Here is a 26,248-nt window from a genome sequence, read left to right as displayed (position 1 = left end):
GCTTTATTTTAGCTATATGACTCTCATTTTCAAATCTTAATATAATCAACTGAAAATAAATGCCACTTTTTTTTAATTAGCTTTGTGAAGTGAGCCTGTTGTGTTCATATTTTGCTCTGGTGTGGGATAATAAACTGTAAATTGCTGTACAGAAAATAGTTAAAGGATTAGTTCACCTTTGGGAACATGTTACATGTTCCCATAGCTCCAAACACGCCTGCCACCCCCCTCCCCCTCCCTCTGAGAGATAGTATGGGGAGAAGTTTCCATAGATCCAAGATATCCATTTTGACCTATTTAACTGACTACATTCTCAAGATCTAGCCTGTAAGATTAAACCTCGTTAAGGTCTTCAGTCATGTCTTCTACTGGGTCGCCTATCTGTGGGTTTTGTCAAAATGCACGTTATTTCTATTCCATCATGACTTAGGACAGTCTGGGAATCACTATTTACATAGCCACAGCAGTTGAAACTGAATAGCTATAAATCAGAAATCTTGGCTGAACAGTTGGCCACTGGGGAAATGTTCAAATCAACAACAGGAGCAGAATGCATGCCTGCAGAAACTTTCAGAAGCCTTATTGAGCACCTCTAGATCCTCTAATAAACAGGTGCTCGTATATGTCAATATCAGCATTTCCTGGTAGAGGGGAGAACTGTCCTGCTTCCTTTTGCCTCTTTTATCATCTTAGGGCCCAAAGGAGATATGTGAGTTTGGAGAGGGTCTTTCCGTTTTTTGACTAGCTTTGTAATTTCCATATTGGAGCTTAGATTCATGGAGGACTTGAACACTTTCACTTGAGCTGCATTCTACTCCTCAACTCTGTTTAGATCAAGGGCGGACTGACAACTCATGGGGCCCCTGGGCAATAGGGGATCATGGGGCCCCTGTGTCCTTGTCCGAACTCAAAAAAGCCTATGAAAAAGGTACCAGGGGCATCTCGTGGGGCCCCCGACTGACCCCGGGCCCTCGGGCAGTGCCCGAGTTTCCAAATGGTTAGTCCGCCCTTGGTTTAGATATTAATGTTATAGAGAGGTATACAAACCTCTTGCTATATAAAGTTCTTGAAACACACTGGCTATCTATTTTTATTTATCTGCAGCACTCTCCTAGGTACGGTGCTAGGAGTGAGGGAAATCTAGTTTTAGGCTAAGAGACTAATGGAGACTAATTGTGTTTGCCTACTCTGGTTCTGCAGTTGCAGACTTGTCTGTCTCCTCCTGTCATTCAGGGGTTTGCTGGAAACACAGTGAGCAGGAGAGGGTTAAGTCTGGGATGGCTTTGAATACTGTCTCAGCCAGTCCCTGGCTGAAAAGAATGGCCAGCAGGGGGCTGTGAGGAGTATATAAGACTGAGATCAGAGAGTGTCAGGGTCCTTCGCCAGCAGGAGATAGACCCAGTCTGGAAATGCTATCAAACCTTCCTAGGCTTAGGAGGTGCCTAAAAGAAACCCCAGATGTCTCTAACTCACCAAGGAGTAGAAGAGTCATCCTTTTGAAGTCGCAGGAACATCAAAGCAACATTCAGAGTCATTCTTTCTGGGATACCTTGTGACACGGATCACAATGAGTAGGCTGCAGAGAATCCTGACAGAGTGAGTGCTGCTTGTGCACCCCTTCTGGATAGAGGGACTGTTCCGGATCTAGCAGCCAGGGCCGCACCTTAGAAGAAGCCCCCCTGTGCTGAATGCTGTTGCTACCCTTTTGTGGAGGAAAACTCTGCTTTGTGTTGTTCCATTGTTTCAAGATAGTGTCTTCAGCAAGTTTTCTTGTTCCAGGCATCCCAAAGCTTTTTCCAAACCCTATCCCAGTTCTACCAAATAAATAAAACAACGCAAAAAGAAGAACCCCTGCCTGGTTACTGTCTGAAGATTGAATGAGAATTGATACCCCTAGACAGAGATACCTTGTGCCTTGCCACTTGTACACTTAAGAGGACAGAACCTGGGATTAAATCGGCAGACCAAACTGGTGTGTGCGCTACATATCAAAGACAGTATAATTACCCATGGCAAAGAATGGTATTCCCAGCAGAGTCGAGTTGTATTTTCCATTGGTAACGAAAAATATCCCTGCCGCGGTGACACTGGAGATACAGATTGTTAGTACTCCAAGTAGGCCCAGAAAAGGCTTGCTGCGTAGACAGTCTTTCATAGAGCTGGAGAGAGTGGCAGCCAGAAGGACCAGCATGAGACTCACCACTATCTTACTTCTAGACAACTCTATGGTTTTCTGGAAGTCTCTGAGCAAGCTGAACGACGTCATTGAATATAGTTGAATGTCTGGGTGTTCCTCTTGCAGCTGGTGAATTAGTGTGCAAAATTCATTTTCCCACTGCTCATTAATGTGGTCCTGGGTCACAGAGCCATAGTTCTGGAGGTAGTAGGTCATTTGGATGGCTCTGGCGGATTTGACCCGCTGATCCTTGCTGTTCGGCACTTCGGCAACACCACCCAGCTGGTGTCCAATAAAACTCTGCCGTCCATTCTGTATAGAAATAAAGCAAAGAGCTATGTTAAACGGGTTGCATAGACAAATAATGATAACAAGTACAGTAGACTGGAGAAGTTAACATTAAAGGAGATGTATGCTCTTTAGACCCTACTTCTCCTGTTGGTCATAAGAGTTCACTTTGTTCTGGACTCCTGTGACCCAGATTCAGCCAACAGTGGGCTAAACTCCTCTGTCAGCTGACATCACTAAGCTGGTCCAGACTCTGGAAGGACCCTGACTTTATTGTCAGGATCCACACAGATGCCTCACAAGCAGCTGGCACAGCTCCGCTAAGAGCTTGAGCCATCCGATCCTGTCCACTCCACAGCCTGGCGCACTAGTGAGCACTGGAGGGGCACAGCAATCACCACTCTCTGCTCACTGAAGACTGAGAAGTAAGTAAGCAGCGGTCATATGATTACTTTAGTTTTTTTCTGCAGCTGGCAGGCAATATATTTTTTAATTTATAGCAAAAAAATGAAGTTCAAAATTAACTCTAAATTAAAAAAGCCAAATACAAAATCCCAACTGAAAGTGAGCACTTACGTATAAGCATTAGTATGGAAGAAATTTTTATTGTGTTTCTATGTCTTTACACCTGAAAACATATTTACGGAGCATCAGTCTGTGTCATTATTGCCTTCTAACTTTTCTTTTTTTCACTTACCTGTTGTATGTTTTTATTTAAATAACCTTTCTATCTGTAAGTTCTTTATGTAAGTACAGATAAAAGAGACTGTTGCCCTGATCAAGGCTATAAAATCAGTTTTACAGCAGCTCTGATTGTTGTCTTTGTAAGCGAAGTAGATGTCCGCAGGCCCGAATAATTTAACGCTCGGTGGCTGTCTGCATATGAATATATAAAACATCTGTAGACTTTATTGGGTTTGTTATTCTTTATGGATACGCAGTGCACCATGCACAGTAATTTATAATTTGACAACAATTCAGAGCCATGTTACCCTTCCCCGTAATATACTCTATATATAAGCTATATTGCCAAAAGTGTTGGAACGCCTGCCTTTGCATGCACATGAACTTTAATACCTACAATAGGAACCTCTTGCGCTACTATTTAAGCAATAAATTCTAATAAGAGGGATGCAAAATGGAAGTATCCTCCTGCGCTTAATACAGGTAAGATCCCCAAAATAACAGCTGCTGTCACTCTACCTTAAACCATTAAGTTACCAATTGTATAACCTTGAATTAGTGAAGCGCTAAAATAATAAATCTATACACATATTAAAGTGCCATCAATAAAATTGCTTAGTAAACAGCAATAAATTAAACCTTTCTATAGATCAGTGAAACACTATAAATAATATATATACACCTAATTGGCATTACTAGCTCACGATGGTATATATAAAATGAACTAATCCCTCCATATATAAATTAGTGATAAATAATATAATCCGTGATAAAGAAATATATATCTACAATTATTTCATACATCAAATCAATAAAAAATAAGTGATAAATAATTTAAGTGAAAAATATATATCCAATTGATTCATGAAAAATCATTTGATATACTGATCTTTGTGATTAATACACGTAAACTTTCAATGTGCATATACAAAAAAATAACCAAATAAACCAAAAAAATTAAAAAAAAATTGCCAGTCATAAAAGCATGATTTGTCACTCCAGAGAACACGTCTCCACTGCTCTAGAGCCCAGTGGCGGCATGCTTTACACCACTGCATCCGACGCTTTGCATTGTACTTGGTGATGTAAGGCTTGGATGCAACTGCTTGGCATGGAAACCCATTCCATGAAGCTCTCTGCACACTGTTGTGCTAATCTGAAGGCCACAGGAAGTTTGGAGATCTTTATCTATTGACTCTGCAGACAGTTGGCGACTTCTGCAGACTGTGTGCTTCAGCATGCACTGACCCCGCTCTGTAATTTTACGTGGCCTACCACTTGGTGGCTGAGTTGCTGTTGTTCCCAGTTGCTTCCACTTTATTATAATACCACTAACAGTTGACCCTGGAATATTTAGTAGCAAGGAAATTTCACAGATGGACTTATTGCACAGGTGGCAACCTATCACGTTACCACGCTTGAGTTCACTGAGCTCCTGAGAGCGACCCATTCTATCACAAATGTTTGTAGAAGCAGTCTGCATGCCTAGGTGCTTGATTTTATACACCTGTAGTCATGGAGGTGATTGGAACACCTGAATCCAATGATTTGGAGGGGTGTCACTTTTATACTTTTGACAATATAGTGTGTGTGTGTGTGTGTATATATATATATATATATATATATATATATAAAATGTATTTATTTATTTTTATATTGTATGTATGTATATATACAGTGTGTATACTGTATATATTTTTTTCCTTGAAAGCAGAGGCCGTGGAGAATAAAGGTGGTACTCACACATTTTCACTGAATTTTATACATGGGCCTTTTGTGATTTCGAGAACTGCACTCGAGGCCCACCATGTCAAGAACGTTGACCACCACTGACTTAGATTCTTACCTCCCCTGCTGCCTTCACTGCTAATCTCTGGAGTATTAAGGAGAATTAGTCAGCTGAAGAACCTTCAAAAACTGACACTTCCAGGACTGTTGAACCCTGGTCCCTCACTTTGCTCTGTGGTCAATCTACTAGACCCTACTGTGCTCTGTAGTGATGTAGAGGTAGGTGGAAGAAACCACAAAGCTTTAACTTTAGTAGAGGAAAAAAAATCAGGTTTCCTGCCCAGAGCTGTGCAAATCTCAGGACTGGATGGCTAGAAATACAAACTTGGCAGGTAAAACAGCTCCCTTATATGTATTTCAACCATGTAGTTTGCTGTCTGGAGACTTTAAGCAAAAAAGAGGGAAAGGAGCAGGTAGGCATTCTCTATGGGTGTTTGTTCCCTATAAAAAACAGCTTTCACAGTCACAGACCATTTTTTCCTGGCTGAATCCTGACATTTTTTTTTAAACCCCACTATTTCAAACCCTGAACTCTCCCCAGCTGCAGATGACTGGCAGTTGCTGGGCTCCTCTGCCTCTGCAAATATTGGAAAAACACATACCAGTACATCGTTGGACCTCAAGCAGGTGATACCTGCAGCTGCCCTGGCACCATTTTTTAGAGCCAGTGGTTGGCTCTTGTAAAAGCAATCGGAGTGGCTAACTAGATGCTCAATTGCTTTTACAAGAAGCGGAAAGGGACTCCACCCCCAACCCCCCACTGCCTTCTCCTGTCCCACTTGAGTGACTATCCGGGACATCCACAGGCTGGCCAGACAGCCAAACAAAGTCGGTATTGGCTTTGATCTGCCCTCCGTTATAGTAACCCGGATGCGATGACCTGACATCACTTCCATTTTACTCAGTACTAAATGGCACCATTTAAAAAAAAAAAAAAAAAAAAAAAAGCATCCCTCCAGAAAGAGTACCTGTCACATTCCTATTGCTGTCACAATGTATGTATACATTCCTTGTGACAGCAATAAAAGTGATACAATTTTTTTTAAAAAAACGACAGGGTAAAAAAAAAAGAAAAAGATAATTAATAATAAAAAAATGTAAAGTGCCCCCGTCCCCCTATACTCGCGCTCAAACGCAACAGCATGCACATATACAAACAGCAATTGTATAGTATTGTGAAGTATCACTGCGAACGTCGGATCATGGGCAGTAATTATAACACTAAAGCACTAAAGTGGTAACCTGTAAAGACTTTTAAAGCCTCGACTATGGATAGTAAAATTTATTTTGGTTGTCACCTTTGCACGGGCAAATAAAGCAAGCGCATGTACAGTATGATCCCCCCCTACATCTTATACAGACAGTCCAAGGTATTGGGTCATATTGGTTTATAATTGGTTTATAATTGCCCGCATGGACAGTGAGATAACAGTGTCACATGACATTTTATAATAAACAATTGAACATTACTCCTTGTATCTTACAGGGAAAATGCCGCTAACCTAATTATCACCCCAACACTTTCTGATTTTGTTATGTTTACTGTATAGATTATATATGTCAGATTCAAAAGTATCTAGCAAATAACAAATCATTAACATCAACCATGCTGAAACAGGGGAATTCCACGTGATATAGCTCTACAGAGAAAACAAGATATATGATGCTGGGAACTAAAAATGTGCTAGAGTAAATAGTGTAATTATATAGTCTAAATGTGCCTTCACGAAATAATGAACCATGCAATTCCAGATGTTGACTGTAATGGCAAGTCTGTTTTTCATGTTAAAATCTGATGCTGCTGTACACATTTCTGTGATGGGGTGGTTGGTCAGGCAGTTGATCGGTCTACTCAGTATTGGCCTGACCTTGCTCCTTCGTGGGCCCAAGACTGTATAAAGGCATTCTGGGTGACTGAGGGTAGAGGATAACTGGCAAATTTGTTAATGACCCCATCCCCCTGAGTCTGAGCTGTACACTTCTGGGTGCAGAGCTGCAAAGTGGAGGCATTATCAGTGGTTGTGTGGGCAGAGGATTGGACTTCCCAGTATCAGTGCCACCTTGCTCCTTCATGAACCCAAGACTGTATAAAGGCATTCTGGGTGGCTGAGGGTAGAGGATAACTGGCAAATGTGTTAATGATGCCATCCCACTGAGTCTGAGCTGTACACTTCTGGGTGCAGAGCTGCCAAGTGGAGGCATTATCAGGGGTTGTGTGGGCAGAGGATTGGACTTCCCAGTATCAGTGCCACCTTGCTCCTTCATGAACCCAAGACTGTATAAAGGCATTCTGGGTTGCTGAGGGCAGAGGATAACTGGCAAATTTTTTAATGACCCCATCCCACTGAGTCTGAGCTGAACACTTCCAGGTGCAGAGCTGCCAAGTGGAGGCATTATCAGTGGTTGTGTGGGCAGAGGATTGGCTTCCCAGTATCAGTGCCACCTAGCGCCTTCATGAACCCAAGACTACGGCGAAGGCAGCCTGGGTAACTGAGGAAGAAGGATAACTGGAAAATATGTTTATGACCTCCTCCTATTGAGTCAGAGCTGAACACTTCCGGGTTCAGAGTTGTTAAAATGTTACTAAAACCATAACAGTAAAATCAGTCTGTATATGCAGTAAAGCATGCTTGTTCTACTCACTGTGGAATCCAAGTGATTGATCCTCTGCATTGTGTAAAAATACTGTTTGATCCTAACCTCTCTGATCCTCCCCTTCTTCCAGTGTCCCCCTTTCATCTTTTGATAAGGCATATCATGTGGAGACACTCTGCACATGTTCAGTTTGGTGTGTATTGCTGAAGAGGTTTTTTTTTTTCTTGGTAGAGTGCATGTGATCAGCACAGGGCCAATCAGCACTGTACAGAGAGAGGTCAGGGGTTCTGCATCCTCCTAGAGAAAAATGAAAACTCCTTCTACAAGCTTTACCATTGCTCTGCTGGACACTGATAGAAGTCACGAGATTGCTCTAACTGCTGATGAGAAAAGGTATTTAGCAGTTTATATTTACTAAAATAATTGCATTTCCATGTTGTGTGTACTGTGGGAGACCAGATATAGTGAATGCAGGGTCCTGGGTTTAGTAACACTTTAAAATTCTGGGCCTGTGGCAGTGGAGGCCTTATCATCCCCATAGTGATAGCAATAAATAGTACAGGAGAGGCATGATTAGCCCCATTGTGATAGCAGTAAATAGAAAGAAAAAAAAATCCTGTAAAAAATAATAAAGTAAATATAAATTAAAATGTTCTCCTCCTCCCCATACACACACAGTCATGATGCACAGATAAACATCTATTACACATCCCTATGCCCCCCAGAGGTAGAAGAATCATTTTAGGGCCATCATTTTACTGTGACTCTGAACTGATGACCTGTAACAGATTTTACTGCATAGCCAATTCACAATTTTGGGTATTTATTTTTATTTTTTTTTTGCTGATTTGTAAGAGCACAACATTTATTTAACCACTTTGCAATGGCTCTGCTATACCTTAATGTCATCCCAGGCCAGTGGGTAAATTGCAGTCATTGTACAGGAAAAGGTCTAATACTCAGTACATGCTTGTTTATCGACCATACAGCACTGACATATGTATCAAATTCTACACATATTTGAGGTCCCTTTACTTGGGATAAACAGGAGATAATAATTTAGTGACATTTAGTGAAAATATTTGAGATAGTATTAATTATACAAAACATGTTAGGCATTAAACATACTAAAACTGTATTTCTCACATTTTTTTATTGCTTACAATATTTTTTTTATAACTGTGTGTCTATTAAAAGCCATAAAAATATGTAAAATTATTTTGGTAGGAGAAATAGCTTTAGTTAGGTTAACCAAAGTGTACTGACACTGCTAGATTTGACCCAGGCTGGTTTCAATGACCCCATGTCGTGTAAGGGTTGATATTTCCTATACTCCAACAATGAGATCTTCTTGCCATAATTCCTGACTCTGTCCCCAAGCCTTTTTTGCATTTCACATTCCCCTGTTGCTTTTGCATAATATAAAATTTTGTAAAAAGCTACAGGGGGAGTGGGAACCCCTTAAGATAGCCCAAACAAATGTGCAAGCCTAAAAAACTCAATGCAGTGATTTCACAAATGGAGTCCTCGAGACATTAATGGCACTAATGTTATGAGTCCATCCTGTTATATTTTTTTGCAAAGTAAAGATAATGTTAACTGTGCCTAAACAGTACCATTTTTCATCTTTTTCCTCAGGCACTGCTTCCCTTGACTGCTAGTCTTGCCAGATTTGGAGTGATCTCACTACTGTGTTGGTCTCTGTTCTCCTTCTGGAGAGAAAGCTTCATGATCATTACCCCACCAGTCATCAGGTCAACAGTAAACAGGGGGCAGCTCTGTCACCTCCACTGACACAGTACAGAACAAGGCATGGCAAATTTTAAAATCTGGTGTGGACCCTCCAAGTTACCAGACAAACATAGGCTGTATTAAGGGCCATGGCACAAAAATTAAGAAGCTACTTAGTATACATTAGCACACCTCACAAGAGGTGATAGGCTTCTTTGCTGAAGGCTTCCAGCTTGTGGCCCATTCTAAACCTAGAATGGCAAAAAGGTGACAGTAATAAGACAAGGTACAGAACTGAGAGACAAGATTTCAGTCAGATAAAAAGAGGTCAGGGCTGGTCGCAAACAGGGCTTGTCATAAAGAAGGCAGAAATTGTTGGCAGACAACAGGCAGACATCTTGATTCATCATGAGTTAGAAGTAGGATCAGAAGATCAGGAGTGATGTCACAGAAACTGGAGCCTAGGAACAGAGTCTCCAAAAAAGGTTTTGGCTGTGCATCTGTAGTGAAGTGTTCCATTTACTAACCATGCTTAGATGCTGCCACAGCTCCTTTAACTCCTTTTCCTACAATCTCCCAGGTTCCCACAAGCCCCTGAACTCCTGGACATACTCAAGGGATATACATTTCTCAGTCATGCCCCTGCCCGTTATGAGAGATCCCACCTGATGATACAGAAGTGACTGGGCATATGATGCTCCACCAGGTGTATGATCCTCTACTGTTAATTCTGGAGTGTGGGTAGCTGGGTTGGAGTGTAATAGCATGTAGTTTTCCAGGAAGATCCAGCCACTACTGCAACATTTGTTTCTAGAGTACTGTGCTTCAAGTGAAGTGCTCTTGTGCCTACAGCCTTTTCCCTGTGTTTTCAATCCACAGACACCTCCAGCCACTTGCCTGTGGAACCAGCCCTGGGATCCCTCCAGTTGCTCCCCTGGTCTACCAGGCCCAGCCTACCTCACAAGTAGCTGTTCTTCTACCGTGTGGTTTACCAAAGGAGTAACTCCTCTCTATATGCTGCTTCTTTAGAGTTTCACAGAGTTTCACAGAAATTGTGCTGTACTGCCCTTACTCATTAAGGGCCGGTTCACACTATAGAAACGCAATCCAGATATGTTCCGGAATCGTTTTTGCATGTGTGTTTTTGGCACATTCCGGTGCATTTTTGAGCACAATGATTGCACTCGGCTGTGATGCATTAGAGGGAACCGACTGCCCCTGTGATAATGATTCCCTTATTCCCGATGGGATTCCTGCCACAAGAACTACTCAAGTACAGAAGGCCAGGTTTTGGATGATTGGATAAGAGATGACGGGGTCTGATTCAATCATATGGGGTCCTGCCCAATAGGCAAAGCTGGCCATTAAGGCTCCAGAGGGGAAAGCAAGAAAATGAATCCTTCATATACCAGCAGAAGAGCTGGATTCCCTTGACAAGATAGTTAAACATTTGGAAACAGTATACAACAAAGCAGTAGCATTAGGCCATCTTATGGTTTTTGCAGAAAACAGAGTCCATTCCGCAATATGCATTGGAAGCACAAGAGAAAACCACAGAGATCCACTGTAAGGAAATGGGCCAAGGAGAACAGCACAACTGGTGTGAGGCGCATGGATGGCTGAAGAAACAATTTGTAGATGCAGTGCTGTCTGAGGAGAGAAATCCTGATAGGAACAAATCCAATGTGAAATTCCACACACTGTTAGAAGCAGCAATAATGTGTCAGGAACAGAGAAGTAATGGTCTGGATGCACTCAAGGCTGTCATAGACGCAAAATCGTTGTATTCACCTACAAGCAAACAGTCAACTTCAAGGGAGGTGGCCATCTGGAAATAGACAGGGGGGATGGCTCAGTTTAAGATGGAGTTATCTGCATTAAAGCACAGACAAAGAAAGCAGACAGGCTAGGACCTGAACTGTTGAAACTTTGTCCACAATGTCTATGTGTGGTGGTGGGTAATTTGATAGAAGAGCAGGGCTTTGCTTCCTCATGTCAGAGCTCACCCACTGCTGACTGAAGGTTTGAAGACTGATAGAAAAGTAATCAAGTAACAGCAGAAATAGTACAGTGCATTGAAAAAGTATTCATACCCCTTGAAAATTTCCACATTTTGTCATGTTACAACCAAAAACGTAAATGTATTTTATTGGGATTTTATGTGATAGACCAACACAAAGTGATACATATTTGTGAAGTGAAAGGAATATGGTAAATGGTTTTCACAATTGTTTACAAATAAATATGTGAAAAGTGTGGCATGCATTTGTAATCAGCCCCCGAGTTAACACTTTGTAGAACCACCTTTCGCTGCAATTACAGCTGCAAGTCTTTTTGGGGATGTCTCTACCAGCTTTGCACATCTAGAGAGGGACATTTTTGCCCATTTTTCTTTGCAAAATAGCTCAAGCTCTGTCAGATTGGATAGAGAGCGTCTGTGAACAACAATTTTCAAGCCTTGCCACAGATTCGCAATTGGAATTAGGTCTGGACTTTGGTTGGGCCATTCTAACACATAAATATGCTTTGATTTAAACCATTCCATTGTAGCTCTGGCTGTATGTTTAGGGTCATTAACCTGCTGGAAGGTGAACCTCCGCCGCAGTCTCAAGTCTTTTGCAGACTCTAACAGGTTTTCTTCCAAAATTGCCCTGTATTTGGCTTCATCCATCTTCCCATCAACTCTCACCAGCTTCCCTGTCCCTGCTGAAAAAAAGCATCTCCACAACATGATGCTGCCACCACCATGTTTCACAGTGGGGGTGGTGTGTTCAGGGTTATGTGCAGTGTTTGTTTTCTAACACATAGCGTTTTGCTTTAGGCCAAACAGTTCAAGTTTAGTCTCATCTGAGCAGAGCACCTTCTTCCACATGTTTGCTGTGTCCCCCACATGGCTTCTCACAAACTGCAAACGGGACTTCTTATGGCTTTCTTTCAACAATGGCTTTCTTCTTGCCACTCTTCCATAAAGGCCAGATTTGCGGAGTGCACGACTCTAAGTTGTCCTGTGGACAGATTCCCCCACCTGAGCTGTGGATCTCTGCAGCTCCTCCAGAGTTCCCATGGGCCTCTTGGCTGCTTCTCTGATTAATGCTCTCCTCGCCTGGCCTGTCAGTTTAGGTGGACGGCCATGTCTTGGTAGGTTTGCAGTTGTGCCATACTCTTTTCATTTTCTGATGATGGATTAAACAGTGCACTGTGAGATGTTCAAAGCTTGGAATATTTTTTTATACCCTAACACTGCATTAAACTTCTCCAAAACTTTATCCCTGACCTGTCTGGTGTGTTCCTTGGCCTTCATGATGATGTTTGTTCACTAATGTTCTCTAACAAACCTCTGAAGGCTTCACAGAACAGCTGTATTTATACTGAAATAAAATTACACACAGGTGGACTCCATTTGCTAATTAGATGACTTCTGAAAGAAATTGGTTTCTCTAGATTTTAGTTAGGGTTATCAGAGTAAAAGGGGGTTAAAACAAATGCTGCCACACTTTTTAGATATTTATTTGTAAATAATTTTGATAACCATTTATCATTTTCCTTCCACTTCACAATTATGTGCCACTTTGTGTTGGTCTATCACATAACATCCCAATAAAATACATTTACATTTTTGGTAGTAACATGACAAAATGTGGAAAATTTCAAGGAGTATGAATACTTTTTCAAGACACTGTATAGGCAGCACAGCTCCACAGTATAAATGGAGCAGAAGCAGGAAAATAAATGGCATTGCAACATCATAGTAATGAGTGTTAAAGTGCATTTGGTAACAACATTGTAAAAGGCATTTTTTATCATGAGTTACCGCAATGCAGAAGTGAAAAGCTAGCCTTATAGTTTCCCTTTAAGCCACCTCCTAGACTGACACATGGAACAATGTCTAGATTGGAGTTAAGCTTGAAGAATCTGTGAATTTAATAATTCCATTTTCCTGCAGCTACTGGTAATATTTCTGTCAATATGCTATGTATACATGTAGAACATTTAGTACAGATGACTTCCACACAATCGGCATTAATAATCCAACGCATTGAACTGTCCTCTGTTCCCACAGTGCCATTCTATAAACAAAACTTTGCCTTACCCTCTGCGAAATGCCAAGCAGCACAGCTGAGCGGACTGCACTCCACAGATTTATTATACAGATTTGAATATTTCCTGTTCCCATCCAATACAACTCCAGGCTGTACAAAGCAACCGCGTCACATTTACAATACAAACAGAATAAAATGACACTGGGTGCCAAAAATGTATAAATATACAATATAGTGCAAACGTAGCCTGGCTTTGTTCTTTGAATATAATCGAACATTTTGCTAGAAGGCTCAGCGTCCTACTATTAATACAACACTGCTGCCAATTCATTTTGCTAATACTGTTCCAAATGTATATGTGGCCTTTTAAAAAAAATCATCAACCGTGTTTAAACTATGACTGCAATTTGTTTGAGAAAGTTCTTGAATTGCCCGACAGTATGGCAGGAAGAAGATCAACACTGTGCAGCGCTAAGGTCTTGTGTCTATCTAATTCCTCTTTTCGGTCAAAAGGGACCTCTATTAGATTCATCCAAACTCTAAACCCCACAGTAGCTAAATATTAAGATACAAAATCCATCAGAACTGATCACGATATCACTCACCCTAACGGAACCCCACTTCTTATTTTAGAATGTTCTCATGTTGATTGGGGTGAAGGCTTCAGCCCAGTATAGCTTGGATTATTGCAGTGTGATAACCTACCCCCACACCTGATAACAGTTCAACAGAGCTTATTACCAACAAAAATATGAGTACAAGTGGATCTGTCAAGACATATACTATAGGAACTGCCACTGTTGACTTTTAAAAAATATGTTCCCCTTTTTTTAAAAAAATAATAAATACATATCCTTTTGCAGGTAAAAAATTGTGCATTTATTATTTTTAGGAGTCTGAAAAGTATCGCACCCCTGATCAGCAGATCGCGGGAGCAGTGTCAGGCTCCTGCAGACTGTCAGTGTAGCTCTCTGCCCATACCTCACACAAGCAGGCAATTATGCAATGACAGGAAACATCGATGAACTACCTAGAGCGCTCATCAGTGCCTTGGTAGTTCATTGAGAACTACAAGCCATTAGCCGCAATGGCTGATGGTAGTTGTAGCTCTCTCATTTACAGAACTAACATTGCATGCCCAGCTTAAATCAAGAACAAGCAGTAGGAGAACTGTCAATACAGTCAGTACACAGCAAGGGAGCAGTACTGAGGATAAAAGTTATAGTTGTAGTAGCAAAAGTAATAATAACAATAATCAGGGTTGTTTTCTAAGAGAATAGGTGCAGGAACTCCCCCTTTCAAAATCCTTCCATGTCTCTGCCCCCTAATCACCTCTGAGCACCATTCCATGGTTCCACCCTCTACCCACCTCCCAGTACCTCCCCTTTTATAGAATAGAGAACCAAGTGTCAAGTATTGCTTCTCAATGCTAACAAGAAAGTCAGTAAAATAGATCCCCTGTAGCTAGCAACAATAGACTTCCGCCAGCAACAATAGACTCCCCCCCAGAAACAATGGACCCCCAAGCAACAATAGTTCCATCCTAGCAACAATAGACCCTCCAGCAATCAGACTATAGACCTCTCCTTCGACAGTAAATCCCTCCCAGCAAGGACTGACCCCGCCCAGCAACATAAGACCTATCCCCAGCAACAATAGATCCCCCACCAGTAACAATAGGCCTCTGCCACAAAAATAGATCCCCTCCAGCAAAAAAAATCCCATGACAGCCAGTAACAATACATCCTCCAGCACACCCCAGAACCCCTTGCCAGTACATGCATTCAGTGCTGCTTTCCCCCTGAAAAAGAGCCCTGACCATAATTATATTTTTATTAGGACAAAATGATTAATGCTCTTGCTCACAATTACTCTATAACCCTAATACAAACTTCTTTAACTACATGCCGCCCAGCCACTGTACATATACGGCGGCAGGGCGGCACTCGCAGGCAAAACCACGTTTTAAAATGTATGTTTTGTAAACAAATAGGGGGCGCGCTCCCGCCCTATCTGTCCCGCGGTTCTCCGCCGCAGATGTCAGTCGCCGGGTCACAGCCGCTCCTTAGCGGCTAAGTCCCGGCGATCGGCGGCAAACAGTGACAGAGAACACAGCTGCAGTAGCTGTGCTGTCTGTCACTTCCCTGTCAGCTCGAGGATGAGCTGATCGAGAAAGAACAGTTTCTCTTTCTCGATCAGCCTTGTTCCGCCCAGTACACCCCCGTCCCCTAGTAAAACACTCCCCTCACTCCTATAACCCTTCCCTGCTAAATAAAGTTAACCCCTTCCTCCCCATTGCCATTAGTACACTGTCAGTGGTTTTTTTTTTGCACTGATCACTGTATTAGTGTTTTTGGGGATGTCAGTGACCCCAAGTCAGTACCCCCCAATGTCAGAATGTCCGCCGCAGTCCCGCTATAAGTCCCTGGTCGCTGCCATAAGTCCCTGATCGCCGCCATAATTCGCTGATCGCCGCCATTATTAGTATAAAAAAAACCTAAAAATCCCAGTATCTTTCCCGCCATTTGTAAATGCTATAACTTTCACGTAAACCAGTTCATTTACACGTATTGGGTTTTTTTTTTAGCAAAAACATGTCGCAGAATGCATTTTGGCAGAAATTTATGACTAAATTTGATTTTTGCATTTTTTTTTTTACTGGACATGTTTTATAGCAAAAAGTCCAAAATATTGTTTTTTTTCCCTCAAAATTGTCAGCCTTTTTTTTTATAGTGCAAAAAATAAAAACCGCACAGGCGATCAAATACCACCGAAAGAAAGCTCAATTTGTGGGGAAAAAAAGGATGTAAATTTCATTTATGTACCATATTGCATGACCGCGCAATTGTCCGTTAAACTAGCGCAGCGCTGTATAGCAGAAAAATGGCGTAAATTGCAGTATCTATACCATAGTTTGTAGACGCTATAACTTCCACACAAAGCAATCAATATACACTTATTGAGATTTTTTTTACCAAAAACATGTAGCAGAATACATTTTGGCCTAAATTTATAACCAACTTTGAGTTTACTATATATTTTTTATAGCTGAAAGTAAAAAATATTGTTTTTCTTCAAAATTTTTGGCCTTTTTTTGTTTATAGCGTGAAAAATAAAAAGCGCACAGGTGATCAAATTACACCGAAAGAAAGCTCTATTTGTGTGAAAAAAAGGACGTAAATTTCGTTTGGGTGCAGCATTGCATGACTGCGTAATTATCAGTTGATTTAGTGCAGCGCCGAGTAGCAAAAAGAGGCCTGGTCATTAAGGGGGGTAAATCCTCTAGAGCTCAAGTGGTTAAAATCTAGCTTCTTTACACATTCACGTAGAGCTACAAATCTTAGCTATCCTATGCGGTTTTATCTGAGGAGTCATCCTTGAATTAAGCATGTGGGTTAATTGCAGGCTGTAGCATAAGTTTAGATGTTTTGAAATCTATAGCGCTCAGTCAGATAAGCAAATGCTTCTTATTGCACAGAGGGGCATCAGTGAGGTCCATTCTATACTGGAACCTCCACAGTTTAGTTGTTCTTACCATCCTTCTTAATGTGCCCATCCCCTACCCCAGGCCTATTGGCAGCTTCGTCGGTTGCTTTAGCTTTTGTTATGCCACTGGACACCCCTCCAAGTTATTGAGTTCCGGTGTTGTTGAAGGGTGATAGTAATGTTACAGTATACAAAACATTTTAGACCAGCTATTCTCAACCAACAACCTCCGGAGGTTGCTAGGATTTCCTTGAGCTGTGGCTGACTGATCTCTCATTTGATGGTGCTTGGATAGTTCCAAGGTCAGTGTCACTTGGCAGGGATACCTGCAGGACACCAATGATCTTTTTAGGTCTCATTCACACCAGAGTGCAGAGACGTGAGTTTTTCTGCATGATTTCTGCGAGAGATCAGAAAACAATTTTTTTCTGCGCAGTAACCTGCAACGTATATAAAACTCACTGATGTGTGCATGAAAACTGATGTAAACTGATGTCTCTGCAAGTGAAAACTGCATGTTTTTTTCCATCAGTTTTTCTGTGTGTATGGAGTGAACGAAGCCTAAGGGGGGCATTTTGGCCACCATTGTAAGGAGATCATTTTTCACACTAGCCAACCATGTAAGGGACATTTGTCCCACTCATCCCCAATGAAATGGTTTTAGCAGGGATTATCTGAGACCTAAAAATGATTTCAAGGGTTCCTCCAAGGTAAAAAGGTTTAGAAAAGCTGGTGTAGACAATCATTAACTTGCAACCCTGGAAACAGGTTGGGGAAAGGCCTTTTTCTGTTTCAGCATGGTTGTGCCCTGTGCACAAAGCCAACTCCTTTAAGACATGGCTTTATGAGTTTGGTGTGGAGAAACCTGAGTGACCTGCATAGAGCCTTGACTTCAACCCTACTAAGAGAATTTTCTGAAGAAAAAAAAAACTTATACTCACTCAATCAGATGCTGCATCTGTCCTCTGTTGACTCTAAGGCCAAGAACTGAGCAATCAAAGACTGCTGATCATTCAGTTTTCAGTGAGCAGAGAGCAGTGACTGTCAGTCACCAGCTCTCTGTTCTTACTAGAGCGCTAGGCTGTGGAGGGGGGGTGGAAGAGGATGGCTCAGGCTCTCAGTGGCTCTCTGAGAGGCTGAGCCAGCTGCCTGTCCAATCATCTGGATGGATCCTGACTTTAAAGTTGGGATCTCTCCAGAGTCTGGACCGACTTTGTGGCGCCAGCCGACAGCAGGTTTTAGCCTGCTGTCAGCTGAAAATGAGTCATAGGAAAGCAGAACAAAGTGCACTCCTGTGATCCCCAGGAGAAATAGTGCCAAAAGAGCTTTGGTCTTACTTTTCCTTTCAACTTTTGACATTACAGAAGTATTTGCATTACAGTTGATTTAACTATTTGGGTTTTAATTCCTCTTTAATATCTATTCAAAAGCAATAATATACAGTAGACTATAGCTGTGATCAGAAATGTGTGAGGCTTAATATTCACAGCAGGCTGTAAATTGTATGTCAGAGTCTTGGAATCATGGGGATAAATTAGAGATTTGGCACGTATATTAATTGCAATAGTTAAACTTAACTGCTGACCACATACCAAGATCTAACTGATATTTTTAATGAATAGTTTACTCATTAAAGTACAAAAAATAAACCTTATTTTGTGGTGTGCATCCTGCCTTTCTATACCTAGGCAAAATGATGTACCCCCAGCTGCTCACAGCCCCTTTGGATGCTCATGTCACACATCTCAGGAGGCTTCATGGTAAGCCACAGGACACTGAGCAAACACACTGATATGTCATGGGGGGGGGGAGGCAAGAGTCCAGAAGAGACAGTTAGCTCCCATTGATATAAGCAAAGAAGATGGCAGTGTGCAGAGCCCAAACATTAGGTTACAGCAAGACAAAGCTGGGCTTGCTGGACGTGTGAGTATGTGTTTGGAGTAGAGATGAGCGAATCGAACCAGGCGAACCGGAATTCGATACGAATTTCAGGAAAAATTCGATTCGCGTCGAATCCGAATATTTGCCTACTTCGGGTGCGCGAATCGGATTTTTCCCGATCAGCCGGCAAAAGTGTCCCTGCAGAGAGCTCCGCTATTTCTGACAGTTCTCTGACAGAAGGAACACATGTACAGCGGTTGAAACATTGTATCTATTAGTTTCCATTTAGGATACAGATGTTTCAACCGCTGTACATGTGAAGAAGCTGTCAGAGAACTGTCAGAAATAGAGGAACTCTGCACATACACTTTTTGCCGGTTTGGAATTCTTATTTTCATCCTACTTCTTCTTCTTCTTCTACTTCTTCATCCTCATCCTCATCCTCAGAAGAAGAGGATGAGGATGAGGATGAAGAAGAAGAAGAAGTAGGATGAAAATAAGAATAATTCCAAGCCGGCAAAAAGTGTATGTGCAGAGTTCCTCTATTCTGCAGATACACTTAGAGGAGCTCTGCTGATACACTTAGAGGAGCTCTGCACATACACTTTTTGCCGGCTTGGAATTAATCTTATTTTCATCCTACTTCTTCTTCTTCTTCATCCTCATCCTCAGAAGAAGAAGAAGAGGATGAGGATGAAGAAGAAGAAGAAGAAGAAGAAGTAGGATGAAAATAAGAATAATTCCAAGCCGGCAAAAAGTGTATGTGCAGAGCTCCTCTATTCTGCAGATACACTTAGAGGAGCTCTGCAGATACACTTAGAGGAGCTCTGCACATACACTTTTTGCCGGCTTGGAATTAATCTTATTTTCATCCTACTTCTTCTTCTTCTTCTTCATCCTCATCCTCAGAAGAAGAAGAGGATGAGGATGAAGAAGAAGTAGGATGAAAATAAGAATAATTCCAAGCCGGCAAAAAGTGTATGTGCAGAGTTCCTCTATTCTGCAGATACACTTAGAGGAGCTCTGCAGATACACTTAGAGGAGCTCTGCACATACACTTTTTGCCGGCTTGGAATTAATCTTATTTTCATCCTACTTCTTCTTCTTCTTCTTCATCCTCATCCTCAGAAGAAGAAGAAGAGGATGAGGATGAAGAAGAAGAAGAAGAAGTAGGATGAAAATAAGAATAATTCCAAGCCGGCAAAAAGTGTATCTGCAGAGCTCCTCTAAGTGTATCTGCAGAATGTCATTTATGGAAACAAATAGATACAATGTTTCAACCGCTGTATGGAGTGAATGTCCCAGAACTGTCAGAAATAGACTATTTATGACAGTTCTGGGACATTCCCTCCATACAGCGGTTGAAACCGCTGTATGGAGTGAATGTCCCACAACTGTCAGAAATAGACTATTTCTGACAGTTCTGGGACATTCCCTCCATACAGCGGTTGAAACCGCTGTATGGAGTGAATGTCCCAGAACTGTCAGAAATAGACTATTTCTGACAGTTCTGGGACATTCCCTCCATACAGCGGTTGAAACATTGTATCTATTTGTTTCCATAAATGGATCCATTTATGGAAACAAATAGATACAATGTTTCAACCGCTGTATGGAGTGATTGTCGCAGAACTGTCAGAAATAGACTATTTATGACAGTTCTGGGACATTCCCTCCATACAGCGGTTGAAACCGCTGTATGGAGTGAATGTCCCACAACTGTCAGAAATAGACTATTTATGACAGTTCTGGGACATTCCCTCCATACAGCGGTTGAAACCGCTGTATGGAGGGAATGTCCCACAACTGTCAGAAATAGACTATTTCTGACAGTTCTGGGACATTCCCTCCATACAGCGGTTGAAACCGCTGTATGGAGTGAATGTCACAGAACTGTCAGAAATAGACAGAAACTGTCACAGAACTGTCCTTCTTCTCATCCTTCTCCTTCTTCTCATCCTTCTTCTCATCCTTCTCCTTCTTCTCATCCTTCTCCTTCTCCTTCTTCTCATCCTTCTCCTTCTTCTCATCCTTCTTCTCATCCTTCTCCTTCTTCTCATCCTTCTTCTCATCCTTCTCCTTCTCCTCCTTCTCCTTCTCCTTCTCCTTCTTCTCATCCTTCTTCTCATCCTTCTCCTTCTTCTCATCCTTCTCCTTCTTCTCATCCTTCTCCTTCTTCTCATCCTTCTCCTTCTCCTTCTTCTCATCCTTCTCCTTCTCCTTCTTCTCATCCTTCTCCTTCTCCTCCTTCTCCTTCTCCTTCTTCTCATCCTTCTCCTTCTTCTCATCCTTCTCCTTCTCCTTCTCCTTCCTCATCTCCAAGGGCATTTAAATTAAAGGTACAGTGTTCTGCACTAATTTAAAGGCTCTCTGAAGCCTAGAAACCCTTTTTATAAGTTAACTTCGTAGCGAATTAATTCGCATCGAATCGAATTTCTTCCTGGAATTCGCCGAATCAGCCGAATCGAATTTTTGAAAAATTCGCTCATCTCTAGTTTGGAGGATAACCCAAAAAACCAAGCAAGAGGGTAAAGAAAAAAAACTAACTCAGGACAGGGAAGTTCCTCTTTTAAGTGGTACTCAGCTCCCCACCCCCTATGATTTTTTCCCTCTTACTGTATGCCTGGATTCTCTTCAAAACACAGATTCAATGGAACAGAGAATGCAGTACTGTCCCACTGTAATCCACTGTTTAGATGACATACAGTTGCAAGAAAAAGTATGTGAAGATACTTTTGTAACCCTTTCCAGCTTCATGCAAGTCAACAATTCTTGATCGTAGGTCTTCTGAGAGCTCTTTTCTGCGAGGCATGGTTCACATCAGACAGTGCTTCTTGAAACCAGTAAACCCAAAACAGGTGTGTGTTTTTTAAGGGCAGGACAGCTGTCAGCAACACATCCAATATCACCACACTGATTGGAGTCAAGGTTGGCTCACTCCTGGCTCCAATTAGCTCTGGGAGAAGTCATTAAGCTAGGGCCTCACATACTTTTTCCTCCCTGCACTGTGAATGTTTACATGTTATGTGCAATTAAACCATGGCAATATCTAATGTTTGTGTAGTATTATGTTCAGCAGACTGTGTTCTTCTATTGTTGTGACTTAGATGACGTTCAGAGCACATTTTATGCCCAATTCATGCAAAACTCCACGTAATCCCAAGGGGTTCACATACTTTTTCTTGCAACTGTACACCAGATCCCGCACCACCATCTTGGTCTTCTTCAGCTGGCTGCCTCTTCCAGTGCAGGAAGCCAGCTACCAATGATGCACTGATCCCATCCTTTCGCCCACCCCCATAGCTGCTCTGTGTGCTGATCTTGCAGCCTCCTGGTTGATGTAATGAAGTTATCCCAGAAGACTGCAGGACCAAGGACATGACATTTTGGTCTAGGGTAGAACGGCAGCAGGGGCAAAATAAGAGAAAAAAAAAACACAACAAAAAAAACCCAGTAATTCTGCTTGGGGGAGGGTGGTAAAACAGAACTTTCTGCATTAAGTATTTATCAACCCGAGGTAAAAAGACAGTCTACCTCCCTGCTGTACGCCTTTTATTATCAGACAGGATTTAATACACTTTTTATTCAACAATAGAGCTTAAACAATCCACAAGGATGTCTACGGGTCTGTCACACAAAATAACAGTTTCACACTTTGCAACTACTGTATGTTCCCCTGCAGAGGGATTAGAACACCTGTTGGGTTTTTATAGTGGTCTGTACCCCCCCCGTTAGGGAGATCCTCTATTTGTTCTGACCAAGCGTTAAAAAAATCCCAAATTTTGCATTGTCACCAGAATAGGAATCGAGGGAAAATCTTCCAAAGGGGACACTAGTTCTGGTGACCCATGTGACAACCAGGTATTCCCTCACTTTGGAGGGATTTCTTCTCACTTTCTGTTGTGGCTATGGGCAGTGTTGTATTTAGGTTTTGTGTTGCCCTAGGCAACACAAAAATTGGCACCCCCCCTCCCACCCGCAGTGCCTTCCACTACCACTGCCTCCCATACACCAGTCACCACACGCCAAAGCGAGACAGAGAGGCACTCGCCTTCACAGCTCTGGACATCCCGGGGAACAAGAGTGGGGCTGTGCATACACCGTCATGAAACCTGTAGCCTCTCTCGGAAACCCACCAGATCCTCAAGCCACGTGTGTCCCTTCTTCTGAGGGACAGTGCTGCCCAGGGGCAGACTGACAACTCATGGGGCGCCCGGGTAATAGGGGATCATGGGGCCCCTGTGTCCTTGCCCAAACTCAAAAAAGCCTATGAAAAAGGTACCAGGGGCATCTCATGGGGCCCCCTACTGACCCCGGGCCCTCGGGCAGTGCCCAAGTTTCCAAATGGTCAGTCCGCCCCTGGTGCTGCCCCCCCTGAAAAATGCCACCCTAGGCAAATGCCTTGTTTGCCTTGTGGTAAATACACCCCTGGCTATGGGACAGGAAGTGAAGGAAAGTTGCTCCAATGGGACACAGATGGCAAAAAAACCTGATGGGTAATAATTCTCTCATATTCAATCGAAATCAAAAAAAGTCTTGCCTTTAGATCTACTTTAAAGTCCAAAGGGGTGAATACTAATTAGCAAGTGTGTATCTAATGATTTATGTACCCCAGTTGTAATGTTTTTAGCGATAAACCTGGAGGTACACTTTTACAATCTGTCCTAGACTTATTAGACAAGCTTTACCAGCCTGTTTTCTTTTTTTAACCTTTAATGCCTCCACGTGTTGACAAAGTATCCTTTAGACAGAGATGACTTTAAATTGCTATGCAGTGCGGCTCTTTGGCTGTCAGAAGACTTTATAGTCGATGAGAAGCCATGCGTACATTCATCCGCACTATCTGGTGCCTTGTGAAAGTTTTCTGACATTTAATCAGATTTCGTTGGATACTTGAGTTGCAAATAGAGACATTGAATTATTCACTGGCAGATACCAATCAGATGCTCTATGGAACTCTCTACGTCTCGCATAAATATTGTCTGGGCATCAGCAGATAAATAGAATGCAGGGGGATGTATCTGATAAAACAATTTCAAAACCCATCCTGGAAGTTCAGCCGAGGGGATATCTAATCATTACGTGCCTCTGTTTATCACATGGAATGGATGGCCACGAAGGCCACAGGAAACCAGCTGCCAGTTATTCTGATGAATAAGATGAGTATGGAAAACAATCATGAATGCAGGAAAATATATTGAAATTGTTGCAGCCTAGCTGACCTATGTTAAGGAAAAATTATGTAATTGTACTCATACCAATCTGTAAATTGCTCATTCTATTCAGGAATCACTGCAGATGTGCTAAACAAGCCCACTCAATACATCTTTAGTTGGAGTTCTATGCAAGCAGCAATTTCCAGTCTGCCCATACATTTTTGGCTGGACTGTAGAAAGTTTCTCTCTAGCTGACTGACTGGCAATGGGACGGGGCAGGGTGGGGAAGAGGGGCAGTGCAGAACATAGTCATCCTGTGGGATAATGGATGGGCCAAATATACAAGACAAAACAAAACCCCCCAGTACTCAGCCATATTATTATTATTATTATACAGTATTTATAAAGCGCCAATAGTTCGCTCAGCGCTGTACATTACAAAGGGGGACAGAACATGTGACAGAACAATAACAATACAATGTGATACACGAGGGGTTCGAGGGCCCTGCTCTTTCGAGCTTACAATCTAGGAGATTAAACCTCTTTCTAGGAATAACAGAGGCAACGTTATGACAGTCAAAGCAATGACAATCAAATGGTTAAAACAAGTTCAAGGCCATTTAAGGTCAACATCTACTAACAATGTTGAAGCTTTATTAGTGGAGGAGAGGAGAATAGGGAAATGTTTGGAGGAAATGTACTTATGGGTTCCTACTGATGGATCCCAGTCCATAACAACCAGTTATCAAAATGCTAAGTACAAATAAAATACATAATTTTTATACAATCAGCCTAAAACTAATATAAATGTAAAAAAAAAATCATATAACTGATAAACTAATATTACAAAAAAAAACCTATCTATCTCTATCTATCTATCTATCTATCTATCTATCTATCTATCTATCTATCTATCTATCACTATCTATCTATCTATCTATCTATCTATCTATATTTATATATACCCTACCGGGCCAGCGATGTACCTGTACATTACTGGACTTTGGGTGGTTTTACCGGGATGATGCCTGCAGCTTTAGGCATCACTTCAGTACCGTCTTTTAGAGCTGGAGGTTGGCTCTCTTGTAATAGCAATCAGAGCGGCTAACTAGCCACTCAATTTCTATTACAAGCAGCGGGAGGGGACACCCTCCCCGCCTGACACCTTCTGTGGCTTGCACGGGCTCTGCTGTCCCACTGGGAGATCTGAGCGAGCAGCCACCACTTAGGCTGACTGGTTGGACAACCAGACAAAGTCAGAATTGGCTTTGATTGGCTATCCACTATGGTAACCCAGAAGCAATGACTTGACATCACTTCCGGTTTACCCGGATGTCAACGGTGCCATTTTTAAAAAATCAAAAGCATTCAAAAACACCATTTTTGGTGTCTTGAATGCTTTAAAGGGCAGAAGAGAGATTAGGGGTCTTATATACCCCAGATCCTTCTATAAAGAGTGCCTGTCATATGCCTATTGCTTTAACTGCATGTTTAGAGTCCTTGTGAAAAAAAATTAATTCATAAGCTTTAAATAAAAAAGCATAAATAAAAAATACAACAAATTAAATTACAAAAAAAAATTAAAGTGACCCTGTCCCTCTTTGCGTGCAGAGGTGAACGCATGCGTCGGTCCTGCAGGCACGCAAACAGCGATCGTCCCACACATGTGAGGTATCACCACGAACATCAGATCATGGGCAGTAATTCTAGCACTAGACCTCCTCTGTAATTCTAAAGTGGTAACCTGTGAAGGCATTTAAAGCATCACCTACAAATATTAAAATTTACAGTTTGTTGCCGTTGCACGAGCGTGCGCAATTTTATAGCGTGACATGTTTGGTATCTATTTACTCGTTGTAAAATCGTCTTTTAGATTTTACAAAAAAAGTTTAAAATTCCAAAAAATTTATTTTTTCCCAAGAAATGCACTTGAAAAACTGCTGCGCAAATACCATGTGACATAAAAAATTGCAAAGCCCACCATTTTATTCTCTAGGGCTTCTACTTTAAAATATATATAATGTTCGGGGGTTCTTAATATAATGTTCGGGGGTTCAGTAATTTTTGGAAGTGGAGATATATATATATATGTGTGTGTTAAGGTGACCAGACTTTCAAAAGGAAATCCGGGAACACCCTACTGACCATGCTCACTTTTATTGGGGGTGGGACAGGGATGGAGCAGGGGGTGGGGACAATAGCAACTTGCAACACATGCAATGCCAAATGTTAGGTGTGGCCAATTTGAAGGGACAGGGCTTAAAGGGGTATAGTTTAATAACACCTGAGCCTACTTGGCTCTGGCCCAAAAGTGCAGGCCCGGGTTTGCAATGCAGGTCAACATCATAAGAAAGGACAAAAGAGCAGATAATCCATATCATTACCTTCTGCAATGAAGTCTGCACAAGCTGAGAGGGGAGGAA

The 26,248-nt window shown here is 41.9% G+C and overlaps 1 protein-coding gene across 1 annotated transcript in view; it reads right to left on the bottom strand.

The window, feature by feature from the left end:
* PTCHD4 (patched domain containing 4) overlaps positions 1 to 26,248 on the bottom strand; it is a 230,559-nt gene that overhangs the window by 52,747 nt on the left and 151,564 nt on the right. Inside the window, exon 2 of the mRNA XM_089656122.1 lies at positions 2,008 to 2,488. Within this exon, the coding sequence (XP_089512248.1) occupies positions 2,008 to 2,488 (481 nt within the window). The remainder of the gene's footprint in view (positions 1 to 2,007; positions 2,489 to 26,248) is intronic.

This window comes from Staurois parvus, unplaced genomic scaffold (assembly GCF_062004578.1).
Source record: "Staurois parvus isolate SC_StPar_1 unplaced genomic scaffold, SC_StPar_1.0 ptg000886l, whole genome shotgun sequence".
NCBI lineage: Eukaryota > Metazoa > Chordata > Amphibia > Anura > Ranidae > Staurois > Staurois parvus.
This window is presented reverse-complemented; position numbering and strand designations above follow the sequence as displayed.